The 17,064-nt window shown below is 50.1% G+C and overlaps 1 protein-coding gene across 1 annotated transcript; it reads right to left on the bottom strand.

Moving 5' to 3' along the window:
• Window positions 1–275: 275 nt before the first annotated feature.
• Window positions 276–5,071, bottom strand: Bhlhe40 (basic helix-loop-helix family member e40). Its single transcript, XM_090323776.1, has 5 exons — window positions 4,498–5,071; window positions 4,295–4,364; window positions 3,963–4,070; window positions 2,953–3,076; window positions 276–1,412 (listed from the first exon to the last, which is right to left on the bottom strand). Exons 1-5 carry the CDS (start codon window positions 4,575–4,577, stop codon window positions 556–558), a joined length of 1,239 nt encoding a protein of 412 aa, XP_090179902.1. The 5' UTR covers window positions 4,578–5,071; the 3' UTR covers window positions 276–555.
• Window positions 5,072–17,064: the final 11,993 nt, after the last annotated feature.

Below are 17,064 nucleotides of genomic sequence, written 5' to 3'. Positions count from 1 at the left end.
CAGTTCTGCCCTCAGTCTAGTGAGTCACATAAAACAATAAAGGGACCAGGGTGGGGCTCTGACAGCTGGTTAGGAGCTGTGCTCTGGAAAGCCCTTCTTTTTTTTTTTTTTCAAAGTACCTTCCCACCCCCCTCAAAGCCACAGACCTAACTCCCCAACTGAAGGGGGTGACTCACAGAGTTTGAAGCTTTTGAAAATCCAGCTGACTTGAATCAAAGTGTGGAGTGAGGGTGGTCTATTCTCTGGGAAGAAACACCAAAAAAAAAAACAACCAAAATACACCCCAGTAGTCTGCTAGGATTCCCTCCCTCCCCTCCCCAAACCACTGGCATCAGGAAGTTTCTCCCTGGGTCACAAGCAGCTTTCATGTCCTATACCCACATATGCACACACGCACACATCTTCTGTCTCCTCTCTGCACCTCAAAGGATCTGAGTATTCGCAAAGGAACAGTCTTACTACACATATACATAGTTGTGAGTGTGTGTGTGTGTGCGCGCGCGCACACATGTGTCAGGAAGGAAGGAAAGCCAAGTAGCAGGGCCCCTTAAGAGTTTAGTCCTTGGTTTCTAAGTTTAAAGGGGGGATCTGTTTCAGAGCTTGGAGCAGAGCGGAAGAGTCGAGGGCCGGATGGGCTGACAGCGGGGAAGGGAGTCTCTGAGGCATGAGGAAGGGGGCAGAGATCTTGTCCGGGTTCATGAAGCTGGTGAGAGCGGCTGCGGAGGCATTGAGGCCAGGATATAATATGGGGACGGAGGTGGGGTACCAGCATTTCTCCAGCATGGGAAGATAGGCCGTGGCCGATGGAGGGATCAGGTAGAAGGGCAAGCAAAAGGGAGGCTGGTGAGGGTGTGGCCCCAGGAAAGGGGAGCTGATGAGGTCACTGCTGGGAAAATGGCCTTCGTCATCTGGGAGCTGCATGCGGCTCTTCTTTAAGGGGGGCTCTTCCGATTCCTGCTTAATGGTGCCGACTCGCTCGCCCAGGGCGAACCTGTGCCCGGCCTCGCCTTTGAAGTAGGGCTGTTCCCCCCGCAGGTCGCCTTTCTCAGATTCTCCCCCATAGCCACTGTCTGTGTCCGTGTCGCTGCCACTCTGCTCCCCACTTGAGGCAGCAAAAGTCCGCTGGATGACAGGCACACAGTTTTTCCCGGGGCCTTCGGAGCTTCTGGCCAGGGAGCTGGGCTTCTCCTTCAAGTCCATGGCTTTGGAGGCAGAGTCTGCCGGTTTCCTGGCAGCTCCCCCCTGCAGCAGCTCTGACAGCACTCGGTGAAGGTGTGCCACCAGCTGTGAAGACTTGAGATCCCGTGTGTTCTCGTGCTTGGCCAGGTACTGAAGCACCTCCCGGGCGCAGGTCTGGAAACCCGAGCAGAACATCTCTTGGCCTGCTTCCACATTTCTCCCTGTCAGCTCACCTGGAGACACATAAGACCCAGGAGAAGGTGTTTTCAGAAGGCACAGGGCTGCACCTAGAACTTGCCTTATTATTGTTTTGCCAGGTATGGGGCTTGAACTCAGGGCCTGGGCACTGTCCCTGAGTTCTTTCACTCAAGGATAGCGAGGGATAGTGCCACTTATGGTTTTATGGTGGCTCAACTTGAGTTCAGAGTCTCATGGACTTTCCTGCCCTAGCTGGCTTTGAGCTACATACAGTCCTCCAGATCTCAGCCTCCAGAAGAGCTGGGATTACAGGCATGAGCTAACAGTGTCCAGCCTTATTATTATTGTTTTAGAGCAATATTTGACCATTTCCATTTCAAACTCCAAACTGAAAATAATCTGTACTCCTACCACTCTTTTCCCCCTCTCTTGGTGCTAGGGAGTGAAAGCACAGTGTCTCACACGTGTTAAGTAAATGCTCTGCCACTAAGCCCCAATTATAATTTTTAATGGCTGCATAATATTCTAGCCTAGTCAAGGTAGTTTACTCTGTTCTTGCTGAGTTTTTAGGTTTTTGGTTTTTTTTTTTTTGGGGGGGGGGGGAAGTAATTCCGTAATGGGTATTCTAATAGGTTGATAAACCCAAGAGTCAAGACAGAGAACACCAGTCTCACGATAGCAAAATGAGTAAGGCCATTTCTTTTTTTAAAAAAGAAAAGTGAAGGAAAAGTATCACCTAACACTTTATATTCAGTAACCTATGAAAGCTACCACCATCAACTTTCAGCCATGAACTTTATCCACAATCCCTAAGGGTGGGGGAAGAAAAAAAGAAAAGGTCTTGATCTCCTGATTTTTGGTGGGGAAAAAAAAAAGGGTAAATAAACTTGCTGGGTTTTTGTGGCTCTCATCCTGATGGCTTGGAAAGGAATTCAGAGAGGAATGGATGAGGGAGTTGTAAAAGAATTCCCTGGGGTTGTACAGGGTTATTTAGCAGGACTAGACCTGGAAGGCTACAAGGTGTGAGTCGCATTCTCTGGACGTCAGTACAGATGAACATGAAACTTCAGTGGTTTCATTAAGATTGTGCAATTTCTCCAGATACCTAGTGGCTATTCGGGAAACTACAGTGTAAGGTAGGAAAAACTCCTGCAGTCACGCAGCTAAGATTGCACCTCACGGACAATCATCAGGAAGGAAAGATATGGAGGCATAGCTGTGCTTTGAGTCTCCAGTAAGACAGGGGAGAAAACCAACCACAATACAAATTACAGTGGCCTTTGGCATATACTGGAGAAATATCCCAGAACCCAGGAGAGATTAATGCCAAAATGCCACTGAAACATTTTATCATTTGACTAACACATATTTGTGCCAGGTGGCACCCAGCAGTATTCCAAATGGAAAGTCTGACCTTCTGGGAAAGATTGGAAAAAAAAAAGAAAAAAAACCCCAAGGAGTCTTCCCCAGTGACCATGCAGAGGCAATGGGTTGTGGGCATATAACTAAGCTCCAACAGATGCTGAGCCCAGAGGCTGGCTAGAAAGGAGATGCTAATCGGATTCAGGCACTCACCAGCTTGTAAACCGCTCTGCAGGGCAATGATTTTCTGTTGCTGTTGATCGATGAGATTTGTTAGTGCTTTCACATGCTTCAAGGTAAGTTCCAGAACCACTGCTTTTTCCAAGTGACCCAAAGTCTACAATTAAAAACAACAACAAAAAAATGCAACTCTCATCAATGGGGAGACAGATGAAACAAATTCCACCTCTGGGACATTTCTTAGCAACCAGAAATGTCTGTAAAGAAGATGGGGGTGGTGGTGAAGGTCTACTACATGATTAAAGAGTAAAGTACACGTGTCATCTATCTTTGGAAGCTGCTACCAGCCCAGGCCAGAGCTTTGTCGGGTATAATTCTTCAGTAACCGCCCATGACCTTAACTCCCCGGGAGTCTGGAGATAACGTTTCGGTGTCAGTCCAGGGAGGGACTTCCACTATGTCTGCCAACCCGGGCCTTTTTTTTTTTTCCCTGACACTCAAAACTTCCATCTTATGCAGGCTTCCCCCCCCCCCTTCTCCCAGATATTCTTTCTTTCCCAGACCAAAGGCTGTTAAGCGTTTGCTTACTGCCAAAAGGAGGGGGGGAATTACACACCAAAGAAGCACCTCTTATTTATACTTTAAAAAAAATGGAGATGACTGAAGAACACATAACACCTTTGCATTGCTGGGGCTTGCTCCTTTAAAGTCAGGAAGACTAACCCTGAAAATTTACCCCAGAAGGGAAATGTCTTCAATGTCTGATGAGGAAGCTTAGCTAGTGTTGGAGGCAACTTGCAGAGATCCATGAATCTCCTCTCATTTGCGGGGAGAGAGGAGGAGGGGGGGGGGGCTGCCAGAACATTCCAGGACTGGGGAAGGGACCCTCCCCTGCTCCCCAGAACCCCCGCCGCGGCCTGGGGCTGCAGCTCCGACCCGGCCGTCCGGGGCGCAGTTCCCCGCGACGCCTGCAGGCGGCGGTGACCCCCGGCCGCCCGGTGGGCAGCGGATTCGGGCTGGAGCCCCGCCAGCTCCTCACTTACTGTAAGTTTGAGATGTTCGGGCAGGAGATCCTTCAGCTGGGCGATGCACTCGTTAATCCGGTCACGTCTCTTTTTCTCGATGAGCCGGTGAGGCAGTTTGTAGGTCTCCTGCGGGGCGCGCGGGGCGGTGAGTGATGGAGGAGCGGGGTGCGCCACCTCTTGCGCCCCCCCTGCCCGCCCCGCTCGGGTCCCGATCCCGCAGCGCAGGACCCGCACCCGCTCTGTCCCGGCCCCCTCCATTCCCCCCCAACGCGAGGCGGGCAAACTTTTCCTGACAACCGAGTGCGCGCGCGGACCCGGGGCGCGGGGTTCCCCCCCTGGGGTGCGCGTACCTTGCTGTCCTCGCTCCGCTTTATGCCCCGCCGCGACTTGTACACTTGGTACATGTGGGCGAAGTCCATCCTGCAGGAGAAGGGGCGGAGGAGGGTCGTGACTGCGTGCGCCCTGCCCGGGGCACCCCCACCCCGTCCCTCAGGGATGCGCCCTCCGCGGAGAACCCCGGCCGGCAGGCAAGGGCTCCGGCTCGCCAACTCACCCGGACAGGTCTCCGGGCTCCAGCGCCGGCGTCTTGGGCAGGCAGGCCGGGGGTGGCTGCGCGCTGGGGATCCGCTCCATGGCGCGGCGAGCCGGGGCCACCGCGCGCGGTGGGTTGTCGACCGTCCCGGAAGGGGTTTGCGGGGAAAGGCGGGGGGGGGGTGGGGATCTCTTGGCTGAGGGTCCCGCGGAGAACGGAGCTTCCCCGAAACGCGCAGGGCTCGGCCCGGAGCTGTGCGGCTGTGGCTTCAACGGGGGGCGCGCATGGCCCGGGGGTCCCCGCGGCCTCCGGCGCGGCGCACGGACTGGCGGCGTGTGCTCCCGAGCGCCGTCTGCACCGGGCGAGCCGAGTGAATGAGGAGTGGGGCGGGCGGGGAGGGCGGGAGCGGGCGGGGGGCGGGGGGGCGAGCCGGGGAGTAATGGAGAGGAGGCTGCGGGCTGGGTTAAATGCGAGCGGGTGGGTGGGTGGCAGCTACGTGTTCAACCCTGTGACTCCAGGCACGTCTGGCCGCGGCCGGGGAGGGAAGGACCTGCCCGCCCGCCCGCCCCGGCTTCCATCACATGAGTCTCACGTGTCGGACGACGACCCGGCGGCTGCCAGGGAGCCCCCGCCCCCTCCCCGGCCGGGCCCCGGCCCCCCAGGTGTCTGCGGCCTCCTTTTCCCCGAAAGTGGGGGTGTCGGCAGGTCCGGGTCCAGCCCCGCCCGGCGGGGGGCTGCGGAAGCGGCGGGGATGGGGGGCACAGGGGGGGGCGACGTGGGCGAACCTGCCCCAGGGAAATGAAGTAAGTTCCCGTCTCCCGGGAGGGGGACGGGGGAGGACGGATCCGCCCGCGTCTGACTCAAGCCGGGAGAGGAATATCCCCTCGCTCGCTCGCTCCCTCCCTCCCTCCGCGGCCCTCTTCCTCCTCCCCCGCCCGGGCCGCGCGCAGCCCCGGGAGCCGCCGGCCCCCCCCACCCCCAGCCCTCCCGGGAGGCCGGGGTTTCTTTCCGTTCCCTCCCCGCCCCCCACGATCTCCCCCCCCCCTCCGCGTCCAGGAATCGCCCGCCTCGGGGCGGGGCCGGGGGCGGGGCGGATGTCACCCCATGGGAAGCGGGCGCGCCGCCAGGCCGCGCGGGGCAACCGGGGCCGCGGGCCGGCACGCTGCGCGCACCTGACCGCGCTCCGGGCGAGCCGGGCCGGGGCCGGGGGAGGAGCGGGGCGCGGCGGGGCCGCCACGGCCGGCGCTGCCCCTCCCCGTGACCCCCGCCAGCCTCCCGCCCCCGGCCAGCGGGCACCGCGCCCGCCCTTCCTCCCTCCTCCGTCCCCGCCGCCTCCCCGCGGGCTGCGGCGTTACACAACCGCAGCCGGCGCGCCGGCCCTGCAGCAGTGCGGGGCGTGACGCTTCCACGTGGCCCGGCCGAGGCCGCGGGACCCGGGGCTGCTAGAGCTCCAACCTGGCGGGGGAGCCGAGGCTAACCGGGCCGGCGATCTCGGGTGCTGGGAACTGTCTAACCTAGGCGGGAGAGCAGGGAAAGGCAAGGAAGGACCCCATGGTAATAACAATAATAATAATAATAATAATAATAATAATAATAATAATGACTCCACAGCCCGACCCGGTGGAGCGCCATCGTTCATTCCCTCCGCATCCATGCATTCGGTCTTTACCCCGCGCGCGCCCCACACTCATCTCCAACTTGGAGACCCTCGGCGGGGACGGGCGCGCAGCCTGGGGAGACCCGCCCCTGTCCGGGTGAAGACGACGAGGTGCCTCCCCCCCCCCCCCCGTGGCCAGTTAACCAGGACACTGCGGTGGTGTGGTGGTGACGGGGGGGGGGGGGGAGCACTCGGGGGCCTGAGCCCGGGGCAGAACCCCCGGGATTGGGGTTCTCCCTGGAGCCGTCGGGGCTCGGCTACTTCTCCCGTTCTGGATGAGTGGGGCTGGAGCCTCCTGGAAATCCGTGAGATTTCAGTGACCCCCGCGCGCCCCTGTCCCCGCGAGGCCTGGCAGTGGAGAGATGACGGTCCCTCCTCCCCGCGCCCCGCGTCCGCCCGGGGTCACCATCGGGGCCCAGCGATGGATCCGCTCCAGGGCCCACGACGCAGGGGAGGGGTGGCCCAGGCCGGTCTGGAGGAGCGGGGTTCACACGCTGACCAGACCCCGGGTGGCTTTGGAGAGCTCCGGTTTCCTTCCTGTGGACGTTGCCACCCGCGTCAGATACATGAGCAAGGGTGAGAAATGCATCCTGCCGCAGCGGCGCGTGACCTCACTGTGGTGGGGACAGCCCTCCCTTCCTCCTCCCTCCTTCCCCGCGGAGAGGGGGGGGCACAGGAGATGGATGCCCCTCGCCCCCCCCCCGGACCGGGGCGCAGCCTGGGAGAGAAGGGAGTGAAGATGAAAGGTCCAGGGCTGCCCACCCTCCCGGTCAGGAGGGAACCCCAGCATTTCCGCTTCCACGGATGGGGCTCAGGACAGCAGCATTCTTAAGATTCCTTGTCAGTCTTTGGGTTTTGCCTATACTCGCCCTGCAGTTGTTTCAATAGCAAAATTTAAGCAAAAAACAACCCCCCTCAACCACACACACCAATCCTTCTCCTCCTCCTCCTCCTCATTTTTTGGATAAGGTCTCAGGTTTCAACTGGCCTCAAACTCTGCATCCTCCCTCCTGTCACAGTCTCCCCATTGCTGGGATTACAGGGTGGTGCTAGTTCTGGCCTGTTTTTTTTTTTTTTTTTTTTTTCTGAATATAGTCTCAGAAAGTAATCTCTAGTATATGTGCATTATTTTTTCTTCTCTTCTTCCTTCATCCTGGAGTTTGAACTCCAGGCCTAGGTAGGCTCTCACTGTGAGCTTTTTTGTTTAAGGCTAGTGCTCTACTCTTGAGTCACAGCTCTACTTCACATTTTTCTTTGGTGGTTAATTGAAAAGAATTCCCTGGTGGTTTTGAAGGGTGATCCCCAGATGTCAGCCTTTTGAATAGACAGGATTTCAGGTGTGAGCTCTAGTGTCTAGTAGTACAAGCTATCATCTTTTATAGATGTTAGGGTTTTATTCCACTTATTTTTCCTTTTTTGTATAAATCAGGTGAGGAGTGCATTTCTTTTTGAACAATAACACTGCTTGCTCACTCACTCCTAGGTTTTCCCCACCGTCCCCATCTTCAAGTTGTATCATTTATTTCCAATGTAGGGTGTCAGCACCTCTGGGGCCTTTGTTCACTGTTTATCCTTCCATTTCAGTGTATAGATATTGTTGAGTGTTCACTGCTGCTTTTTCTTTTTTCAGTTCGTATGCTGAAAACAGGCTGGTACTAATATTAAGTGAGTCATAACCTGTGTATCTGACCTCTGTGCTTATTGAGAACCACTATAAGCTGGCCCTTGAACTAGGTCCTAGGCTACATTCACAGCACGCTCCTTTAGGAAACTGAGGCTCAGGTTAAATAACCTACAGTGTGGCATTACTTCTGGAATGAGACCCCAGTCTGGTAGGGCTGTATGAGTTGTGTGCTGCTCAACTCCAGGGGGCGATATTCTCACTGTGGTCGTCTTTGTGTAGCACTGAATTGTTGTGCGGAGTAAACTTGTAAGTGGAATAAAGAAGGTAAGTGTGTGTGTGTGTGTGTGTGTGTGTGTGTGTGTGTGTGTGTGTGTGTTTCTGGGGATGGAAACCATCCCTAGGTATCTACTAAGCTCCATTCCCTAACCTTCTATATTTTGACTCTTGGTCACTTATAGGGACTTTTTCATTTCATTCTCACTGGACACAAGAAAGCGTTGGCTCACCTCTTACTTGAACACTCAGGACCTTAAGGTCTTGGCTTTTTTTTTTTTTGCTGGTTAATTGGAGATAACCAATAAACTTTTTCTCCCAGGTTGACTTTGAACTGTGATTCTCAGATCTGCCTCCTGAGTAGCTAGGATTCTACTCAGTGGCATGATGAAGTTAAAAATGATTCAAACCCAGCCAGGGAGGCTCTAACTCTAATTAACAAAAAGCCAGGAACGGCACTGTGGTTTAATGTGGTAGAGCGCTAACTGGCCTTGAGCATAAAAGCTCAGGGACAGCGCCCAGGCCTGAGATCATTCCATAGGACACCCCCCGCCACACACACGCATGTGTACTGCTCTTAACTGGGGAACTGAGCCTTCAGGGTTGGATGTCAGGTAACTTTCCAGGACAGAGGCATCAAAGTCCCTCTCATGGAGATTAAAGCCTCCCTCAGCTTGTCCCTTCCCCTAGCCAAGCCATGCCCATCAGATATTTTCTCTCCTCAGCTGGCACAAAGCCCCTGGTCTGTACCCCTGACCTAATGCCAGCCTTGAAAGGTTGAAGAAGCTCTGGTAAGTTCACCCCTGCCTTTCCCCCAAATATTTAATAGTAGAATTCAAGGTCCTTCTCCAGAAAGGAACCCCACGTTCTCTCTTTGCTTTCATGCAACAGACTTCTTGGAAAGCAGGCACACATCAAATTCAGGAGCAGGGTAGAAAATGAAGGCTTCAGACCCTCAGCTCTGTGGTATGGAGGAGAGATGTGGTAACTGTGTGTGTGTGTGTGTGTGTGTGTGTGTGCAGGCATGCACACGTGAGTGCACTGGTACTGGGGCTTGAACTCAGGGCCTAGGCTCTGTCCTTTTACCTTTTTTTGATCAAGGCCTGCACTCAGTCATTTGAGCCTCACCTCCACTTCTGGCTCCTTGGTAGTTAATTAGAGATAAGCATCTCACACACTTTCCTGCTCAGGCTGGCATTGAACCAAGCCCCTCAGATCTCAGCCTCTAGAGTAGACAAGATTTTAGGCATGGGCCACTGGCTCTAGCAGATGTGGTAATGAAACTTCAGGGCTTGGGATGTTGTGAGAAGCCTAGTCATTGAGCCATTTGGTTGTAGAGATCTGTTGCCCCAAAAGTCAGAGTCCTCAGAAGCACAAAGATTCTTTCTACTGGGAGTGTTCACATTGTGGGGATCGATTCTCAGGACATGGAAATATCCCTCTGGGAGTGGCTAGGTGTAGGTAGCTAGTAATAATTTTAACTCTGGAAATGGCCCCTTTTCTGCTTCTTAATTCTTACATGAATGAGATTATAAACATACCCTGAAGTATTTTCAGTTAAAAAAAAAAAACTAAACTAAAAATGGGAAGCTGAGCACTGGTGACTCTGAGGAATGCAGTTCAAAGCCAGCCAGGGCATGAAAGCCCATGAGACTCTTATCTCCAATTAACCATCAGAAAACTGCAAGTGCAGCTATGGCTGTAAGTGGTAAAGTGCTAGTCTTGCAAAAGCTCAGAAACAACACCTGAGATCTTGAGTTTAAGACCCATGACTGACAGAGGAAGGGAGGGAGAAAGGAAGGAAGGAAGGAAGGAAGGAAGGAAGGAAGGAAGGAAGGAAGGAAGGAAGGAAGGAAGGAAGGAGAAATAGAGAAGTAAGCTAAGCGTTCAGGTGACTTTGAACCCTGGGTGTGTCCTGAGCATGTACCTGTCTAAAATGATTCTTCTCATGGATACAAAGAAATGGGAAGGAAGGAAGTGGGGAAGGGAAAGAGTGAGTTTGCAGTGTGCAAACACTTCCTGAACAAACAGTTTGTCCTCAGGACTTTTGCCCCGCCCAGCTTTAGTCATTAGCTCTGAGCTCAAACAGGACTTTAAATTGGGGTGGGGTAGGGGGACATTAAGGAGGATACTTGCAAACAGAGATAAGAGTACTAAACAGTACTCTGGGTCCCGCTGGGGGGACCCCACAAAAGTCAGGGATCTCCCTGTGGGTTCTGTGATTCTTTAACTCTCTTCACTCATTCAGTTTATGGATGATGGGCCCTGTGCTTGTCACAGGCCCCTCGGAAGGGTCTCTTACTAGAGACCCCTTGCTCAACTTCCCCTTCCCTTCTTCCTACTTTGTGGCTCTCTCCCTCCCCTCCAATCACGTGACCCACACTTCCACTTCCAGCTTTGTACTGTTGTGTTGGAGATAAGAATCTCTTGGGTTTGTCTACCCAGGTTGGTTTTGAACCTCTACTCTCAAGAGGAGGAAGATTAGGAGCTAGGATTACAGGAGTGAGGCCCTGGTACCTGCCTGTCTCTGACTGTCAATAATTAAGGAAACTGAGCAGGGCTACATCAGAATGTACAGGAGAGAGAGACTCACCTTGAAGTGTCCTTGGGCCCTACAACTGACAAAAAAGAAAAAAGAGAAAGAAAACACCCCCAAAGGGCTAGAAGTATATCCCAGGGATTGAATGATTGCCTAGTATGCACAAAGCCCTGGGTTTGAACCCAAGTACTGCCCCAAACCACAGCAACCAATAAGCTAGGGATGTGTTTCAACTCTGTATTGAACTCATGGCCCTAGGTTCAGTCTTGAGTAAGGGGAGGGAAGAGGGCAGCTATTATGTTCTCTGATATGTAATAAGAGGCCAGTATGCAGGTTATGATGATTACAATGCACTATGGGGTCTTGTTTTTGTTTTTTGTTCTTCACTTGTTTTTGTTCAAGTCCAGTTCTAGGACTTGAACTCAGGGCTTGGGCACTGTCCCAGTGCTTATTTTTATTTATTTATTTATTATTATTTTTTTTTTGCCAGTCCTGGGCTTGAGCTCAGGGCCTGAGCACTGTCCTTGGACTTTCTCAAGGCTAGAGCTCTACCACTTGAGCCTCAGCACCACTTCTGGCTTTTTTCTATATGTGGTACCGAGGAATCGAACCTGGGTCTTCATGCATGCTAGGCAAGCACTTTAACCACTAGGCCAAACTCCCGGCCCCTTATTTATTTTTTTTAATTAATATTAACATTGATTTTTACATCATATTTCAATTGTCATGTTTAACAAACAAGTATTCAAGAAGGGAATCTCTATATACAATCACTAGCACATAGATTTTAGAACATAATTAAAATTAAGCTGAAAGTTTGTATGTCAGAGATACATATTAATATGTCATAAAACATTGTCTACATGAGAAAGGTATCAATGTTTGTGAAGCAATGCAGCTTCTATCTGGTGAATGTAACCCTTCTATAAATAATAATAAAAATATATGAAAAAAGCATGTCTATAGAGTATATATCCCATCATAGATTTTTATGTCTGTGTAGTTAAGTTTATATCTCCAAGACCATATCCATAACCCCAATATTGAGTCCTCACTCTTGTACTGTCCTAACATATTAAGGATACCATGTGACTTTTGTTCCTTTGGTCTTGACTTATCTCACTCAACATGAGTCACTGTAATTTCATCCACTGCCCAAAGAATGTCATTATTTTATCTTGTCTGTTGGCTATGTAGAATTCCATTGTATATATATATATTATATATATCACATGTTTTGTATTCATTCATCTGCAGTAGGGCATCTGGGTTGTTTCCATCTCTTGTCTATAGTGAGTAGTGCAGAGATGGACATGGCTGAGCAGGTGTCTTTATCATATCCTGGGCCTGAGCTTATTTTTGCTTAAGGCTAGCTCTCTATTGCTTGAGCCACAGCACCATTCTGAGTAGTTTATTGGATATGAGAGTCTCATGGACTTTCTTACCTGGGCTGGCTTCAAACTACCATCCTCAGATCTCAGGCTCCTGAGAAGCTAGGATTCAGGCACAAGTTATCAGTGTCTAGGTAGGAGGTGTTTTGAGACATAAAGCAGACTTACCCACCTGGAGAGAAAAGCATGTCAGCAAGACCCAGGGTTCCCATCAGGACTGGTCAGTTCTCTCTGCCCCTGTGATCTCTCACACCCTGCCCATCTCTGGCTTCTACTGCAGCATTTAATTAGATTACCTCATCATCCTCAGGAATCTCAATGCCCCGTTCACCTTGCCCGCCCTGCCTCGGTGTCTAAACCAGAGCAAATGCCTTCAGGGACTTGTAAAGCCAGCACATTCTCTTCCCAAACATCTCTGGGGAGGGGACCCAGGGGGTTGTGTTTGTGTGGGTCGGAGGTAGGAGTCGAGATGGGTAGTTCCATGTTGGAGCTGTCTGTGATCCTGTAAGTTTGCTCAAGGTCTAGTTCACAGCTCACCTTCCATGTTCATGGAAAGAATGAATGACAGAGAGGGCATAGCCTGGAGCATTTGCCTGAGGAGCGAGTACATGCGTTTATACCATGTGATGCCCAGAGCTCAGTTGATGGCATAAGATGAGTCTGGTAATTTAGAGCCAAGAGACCCAGGGGCCTGAAGGTCACTTAAGGAACCAGTACCAGGCAGCTGAGATAACTCCAGAGACTCACGGGAGCTCGCTGCACGGAACAGAGCAGCTGTGTACTGGAATGAGCCAGACTCCCTCGCTGGCTAGTGACAGACAGGGCCACACTTACGTCATCCTTCCCAAAGGGTCTCGGGAGAACACCAACTTCCAGAAATAAATATCTCCTGACATCCCCTAATAACCTACCAGAGTAGGAGCTGGCTTGGCCCAGCTTAGGACCAATACCCTTCTGTGGGCCAGGGCCCTGGGACTGGGGAGCTGGCTGCATCATTTGGCCATCCTGTGGCCTGAAGTCTCAAGCAAAACCATGTGGTTTGAGAGGAAGTTGAATTCCCTGCTGAAAGAGGTAGGGGAATGGGGAGGGGGGTGGAACTACGCCAAGCCATGGCCTTGACCTGCACTCACCCAGTTAGGCAGCCAGCTAGCCTTAAGGGACCTCATCCTGTGTTCAAAGACAGTTTCCTAAGGCCCTTCTCCCTTCCACCGAGGAACCCCCTTTATTTGAAATAACCCTGAGGATGATACATTTTTATTCTGACAGAGGACAGGAACAGAGCTCAAGGTAGCCATTGTCAATCTCAACTTCTTTTGGAAGTCTCTTGTTTCAGGTTTGTTTTTGTCAGTCGTGGGCTTGAACTCTGGGCCTGGGCACTGTTCCTGAGCTCTTCAGCTCAAGGATACGGCCTTACCCTTGAGCCACAGCCCCACTTCCCATTTTCTAGAGGTTAATTGGAGATAATAGTCTCACAGACTTAAGTGCCCAGGCTGGCTTTGAACCGTGATTCTCAGATCTCAGCTTCTTGAGTAGCTAGGATTGCAGGCATGAGCCACCGCACCCAGCTTGTTTCATTATTTTTGAAAGATTTTTAATAACACTGACTTTTACATCATATTTCAAATGTCATGTTTAACAATCAAGTATTGAAGAAGGGAATCTCTATATGCAATCACTGACACAGATTTTAGAACATAGTTAAAATTAAGCTGAGAGTTTGTATGACATAGATACATATCAATTTATATAATATAACATGTCTATATAGTATATATTCCATCATAGATTTTTATGTCTATGTAGTTATGTTTATATCTTTAAGACCATATCAATAATCTTGGGTATTCAAATATTGAGTCATCGCTCTTGTACTCTTTGGATCTAATATGCACATATCAAGGAGACCATACCTTTTGTTCCTTTGGTCTTGACTTATCTCACTCAACATGACTTGCTCTAGTTTTATCCCCTTCCCAGCGAGTGCCATTATTTTATCTTATCTGTTGGCTATGTAGAATTCCATTGTATATGTGTACCTCATTTTCTGTATCCATTCCTCTGTTGTGGGGCATGTGTTTCCATCACTTGGCTATTGTGAATAGTGCAGTGATGAACATGGCTGAGCAGGTATCCTTATCATATCCTGGGCTATAATGTTCAGGGTAGATGCCCAGGAGTGGTATGGCTATAGGGAAGGTCTATGTTTAGTTTTTTGAGAAACCTCCAGACTGCTTTCCAGAGTGGTTGTACTAGTTTGCATTTCCATCAGCAGTGCAGTAGGGTCATTGTCTGAGTTCAGAATATTGGCTGTTCTAATTAGGGTAAGGTGGTATCTTAGAGTTGTTTTTATATGCATTTCCTTTATGACTATGGATGATGAGCATTTTCTCATTTTTTTTTCTTTTTAATTTCTTCCTCTGATAAGTCTTTCTTTATTCCCTTGCCCATTTAGTGATTGTTTTGTTTATTTGTGGGGAGGATTAGTTTCTTGAGTTCCCTGTACATATTGGATATTAAGCATTTGTCTGATGAATTATTGGTAAATATGTTTTCCCAGTCGGTTGGCTGTCTTTCTACTTTAGTAGCTATGCCTTTGTTTGTGCAGAAACTTTTTATTTTTAGACAGTCCCATTTGTTGAGTCTCTCTCCAATCTGTTGTAACCCTGGGACTCTGTTCAAGAAGTTTTTGCCTGTGCCTATGAGCTCCAGTGTCTCTCCTACTCTATCATACAGCAGTTTTCTCAGATCTCATCCTCTTGAGTAGCTAGGATTACAGGTGTGAGCCACCGTACCCGGCTTGTTTCAAATAAAAAAAAAAATTTGTGACATTTGTAGTAGCCATTTAGTGTTTTTTTCTTCTTCTTCTTGTAGTATCCAGGATCTTTTTCATGCTAAATAAGCACTCTACCGCTCCATCCATGGCCCCAAGTCCTTTGGGTTTTGTTTTGTTCTTGAGAAAGGATCTGACCACTACAGTTACTTGGGCTGGCTTTGAACCCATCTGGCTTCTGTCTCCCTAGTAGCTGCGACTACAGGCTTGTATTACCATGCTCATCTTCTGTCACCACATCCTTCTATTTAATGTCAAAATAATGCCTTTCCTGGGCCACGAGTGTGACCTGTTGGTAGAGTGCTTGCCTAGCATGCACAAAGCTCTGGGTTCGATTCCTCGGTAGCACATACACAGAAAAAGCTGGAAGTGGAGCTGTGGCTCAAGAGGTAGAGGGCTAGCCTTGAGGAAAGCCCAAGGATAGTATTCAGGCCTTGAGTTCAGGCCCGAGGACTGGCAAAAGAGAAAGGAAGGGAGGAAGGAAGGAAAAAAGGAAAGAGGGAAGGAGAGAAGGAGGGAGGGAGGGAAGAAAGGAATGAAGGATGGAAGGAAGAAGGAAAGAATGAAAGAAAGTGAGAGGAAAAGAAAAAAAAACCAGCACATATGTTTAAGGTTTGGTTTCCAGAATCCCTTGGGGATCTTAGAACCCTATCCCCCCTCCCCTGCAATGAAGGGATGAGGACGGGAAGTCATGTGCATGGTGATAAAAGTTATGTTTCCCAGTTGATCAGGGAAGGTTTTTTTCTTTCCCACAATAGTGAGATGAAATTGACATGGGAAAATGTGATTTGATTTTCTCAGAACATTGTGTCATCTCAGGCTTTGACCCCATGTGCTTGATCTCATGATTAGCACGTTATTTATTTTTTTAAAAAAAAAACACAGAGGTTTTTGATGTAGCACAGGCTAAGCTGAAACATAGTACAGAGCCTGTCTTGGCCTTGAACTCTTGCTTGTCCTGCCTCAGCGTCTCGGGCATTGATCGGGCATACAGGTATGCCCTTTCTACCTGCTGTGGGATACTTCATAGTCAGATGGTTCAAAAGATACAATTAAATCTTCCAGGGGATTCTTATCAATATGAGGACAATATTTAACTAAAATGGTCTAGATAAATCAAGTCATATTATACATCTACTTAAAAAAAATAACTTAATTCCGGTGTGGCCTAATAATAGTTTTATTGAACAAAACAGATAAAGAAAATTTCCATACCCTCAGGTAAGCATCTCAATGTACAAATAAGATGATTTACAACAAAAGCTACATCCTGGCAAGTGCGTTAGAAAAGGAAGTAAATACTGGGTATCCCTGGCTCATGGTCAGAGATCATGGTCAGGCTGAGATCTGAGGATCATGGTTCAAAGCCAGCCCGGTCAAGAGGGTGCTATTGGAGAAGATTCTCAAAGACAAAGCAGCCAGGTGCTGGTGGTTCATGCCCATAATCCTGGTTACTCAGGAAGTTGAGATCTGAAGATATCAGTTCAAAGTTAGCCCAGGTAGACAAATCCATGAGACTCTTATTTGCAATTAACCAGCAAAAAAAAAAAAAGTGTAGAAATGTGGCTCAAGTGGCAGAGTTCTAGCTTTGAGTAGAAAAGTAAAGCAAGGTCCTGAGTTTTAAACCTAATTACTGTCTCAAGGTAGAGGAGTGTGGGAGATAAAGCAGCCGACATTGGCTATCTGGAGGAAGAGAGTTTTGGTTAGAAGGGATATGAGTTTGGACAGGCACCCTGGGCTCTGAGTACTCAGGCCTGGGAGGCCCCACCAGGGTTTTGTCTTTTCTTAATGGGATGGGGAGGCATTGAGGAGTTTGAGAAGTGCCAAGGAATTGACACTCTGAATTGGTCAGGGAACAGAGGCCAGGGGTGACAGCAAGAGAGACCAGTATAGAGCCATGGGGATCAAATCAGACCAACATGGTGCCAGTGGAGAAGAAGAACAAGGGTGTGCACTCAGTGTAGGGCTCCATTTGTTGTTTTGGATGCAAACCTCCTTCCTGAAGTTACAAACACAAACCTCAGTGCCTCTAGGCCATGTCTGTCATTGTGCCATAGAGGCTCGGTGTCTGAGCCCCACTTCTCCCCACATTCCCCCTTTGTGTCCCTTCTAAAGACTGCAGCTGCCTGGTATGCAGGCTTCTTCTTCAGAAGGCCTCCATCCGTGCTGCCCAGACACTAAACTAACAGGAGCTCAAAAACAAGCATTAAGCCAGGGGCTGGTGGCTCACACCTGTAATCCCAGCTAGTCAGGAAGCTGAGATCTGAGGATCAC

Source organism: Megascapheus bottae, chromosome 33, assembly GCF_031878675.1.
Source record: "Megascapheus bottae isolate mThoBot1 chromosome 33, mThoBot2.hap1, whole genome shotgun sequence".
NCBI lineage: Eukaryota > Metazoa > Chordata > Mammalia > Rodentia > Geomyidae > Megascapheus > Megascapheus bottae.
The sequence above is the reverse complement of the archived record's forward strand: the minus strand, read 5'-3'. Positions and strand labels throughout refer to the sequence as shown.

Coding starts and splice junctions, on each gene's coding strand:
- Bhlhe40 (XM_090323776.1), bottom strand. CDS start 4,577: ATGGAGCGGATCCCCAGCGCGCAGCCACCCCCGGCCTGCCTGCCCAAG. Junction 4,071..4,294: donor AGCGGAGCGAGGACAGCAAG/GTACGCGCACCC, acceptor CGCGCCCCGCAG/GAGACCTACAAACTGCCTCA. Junction 1,413..2,952: donor GCAGAGCGGTTTACAAGCTG/GTGAGTGCCTGA, acceptor ATGTGTCTCCAG/GTGAGCTGACAGGGAGAAAT.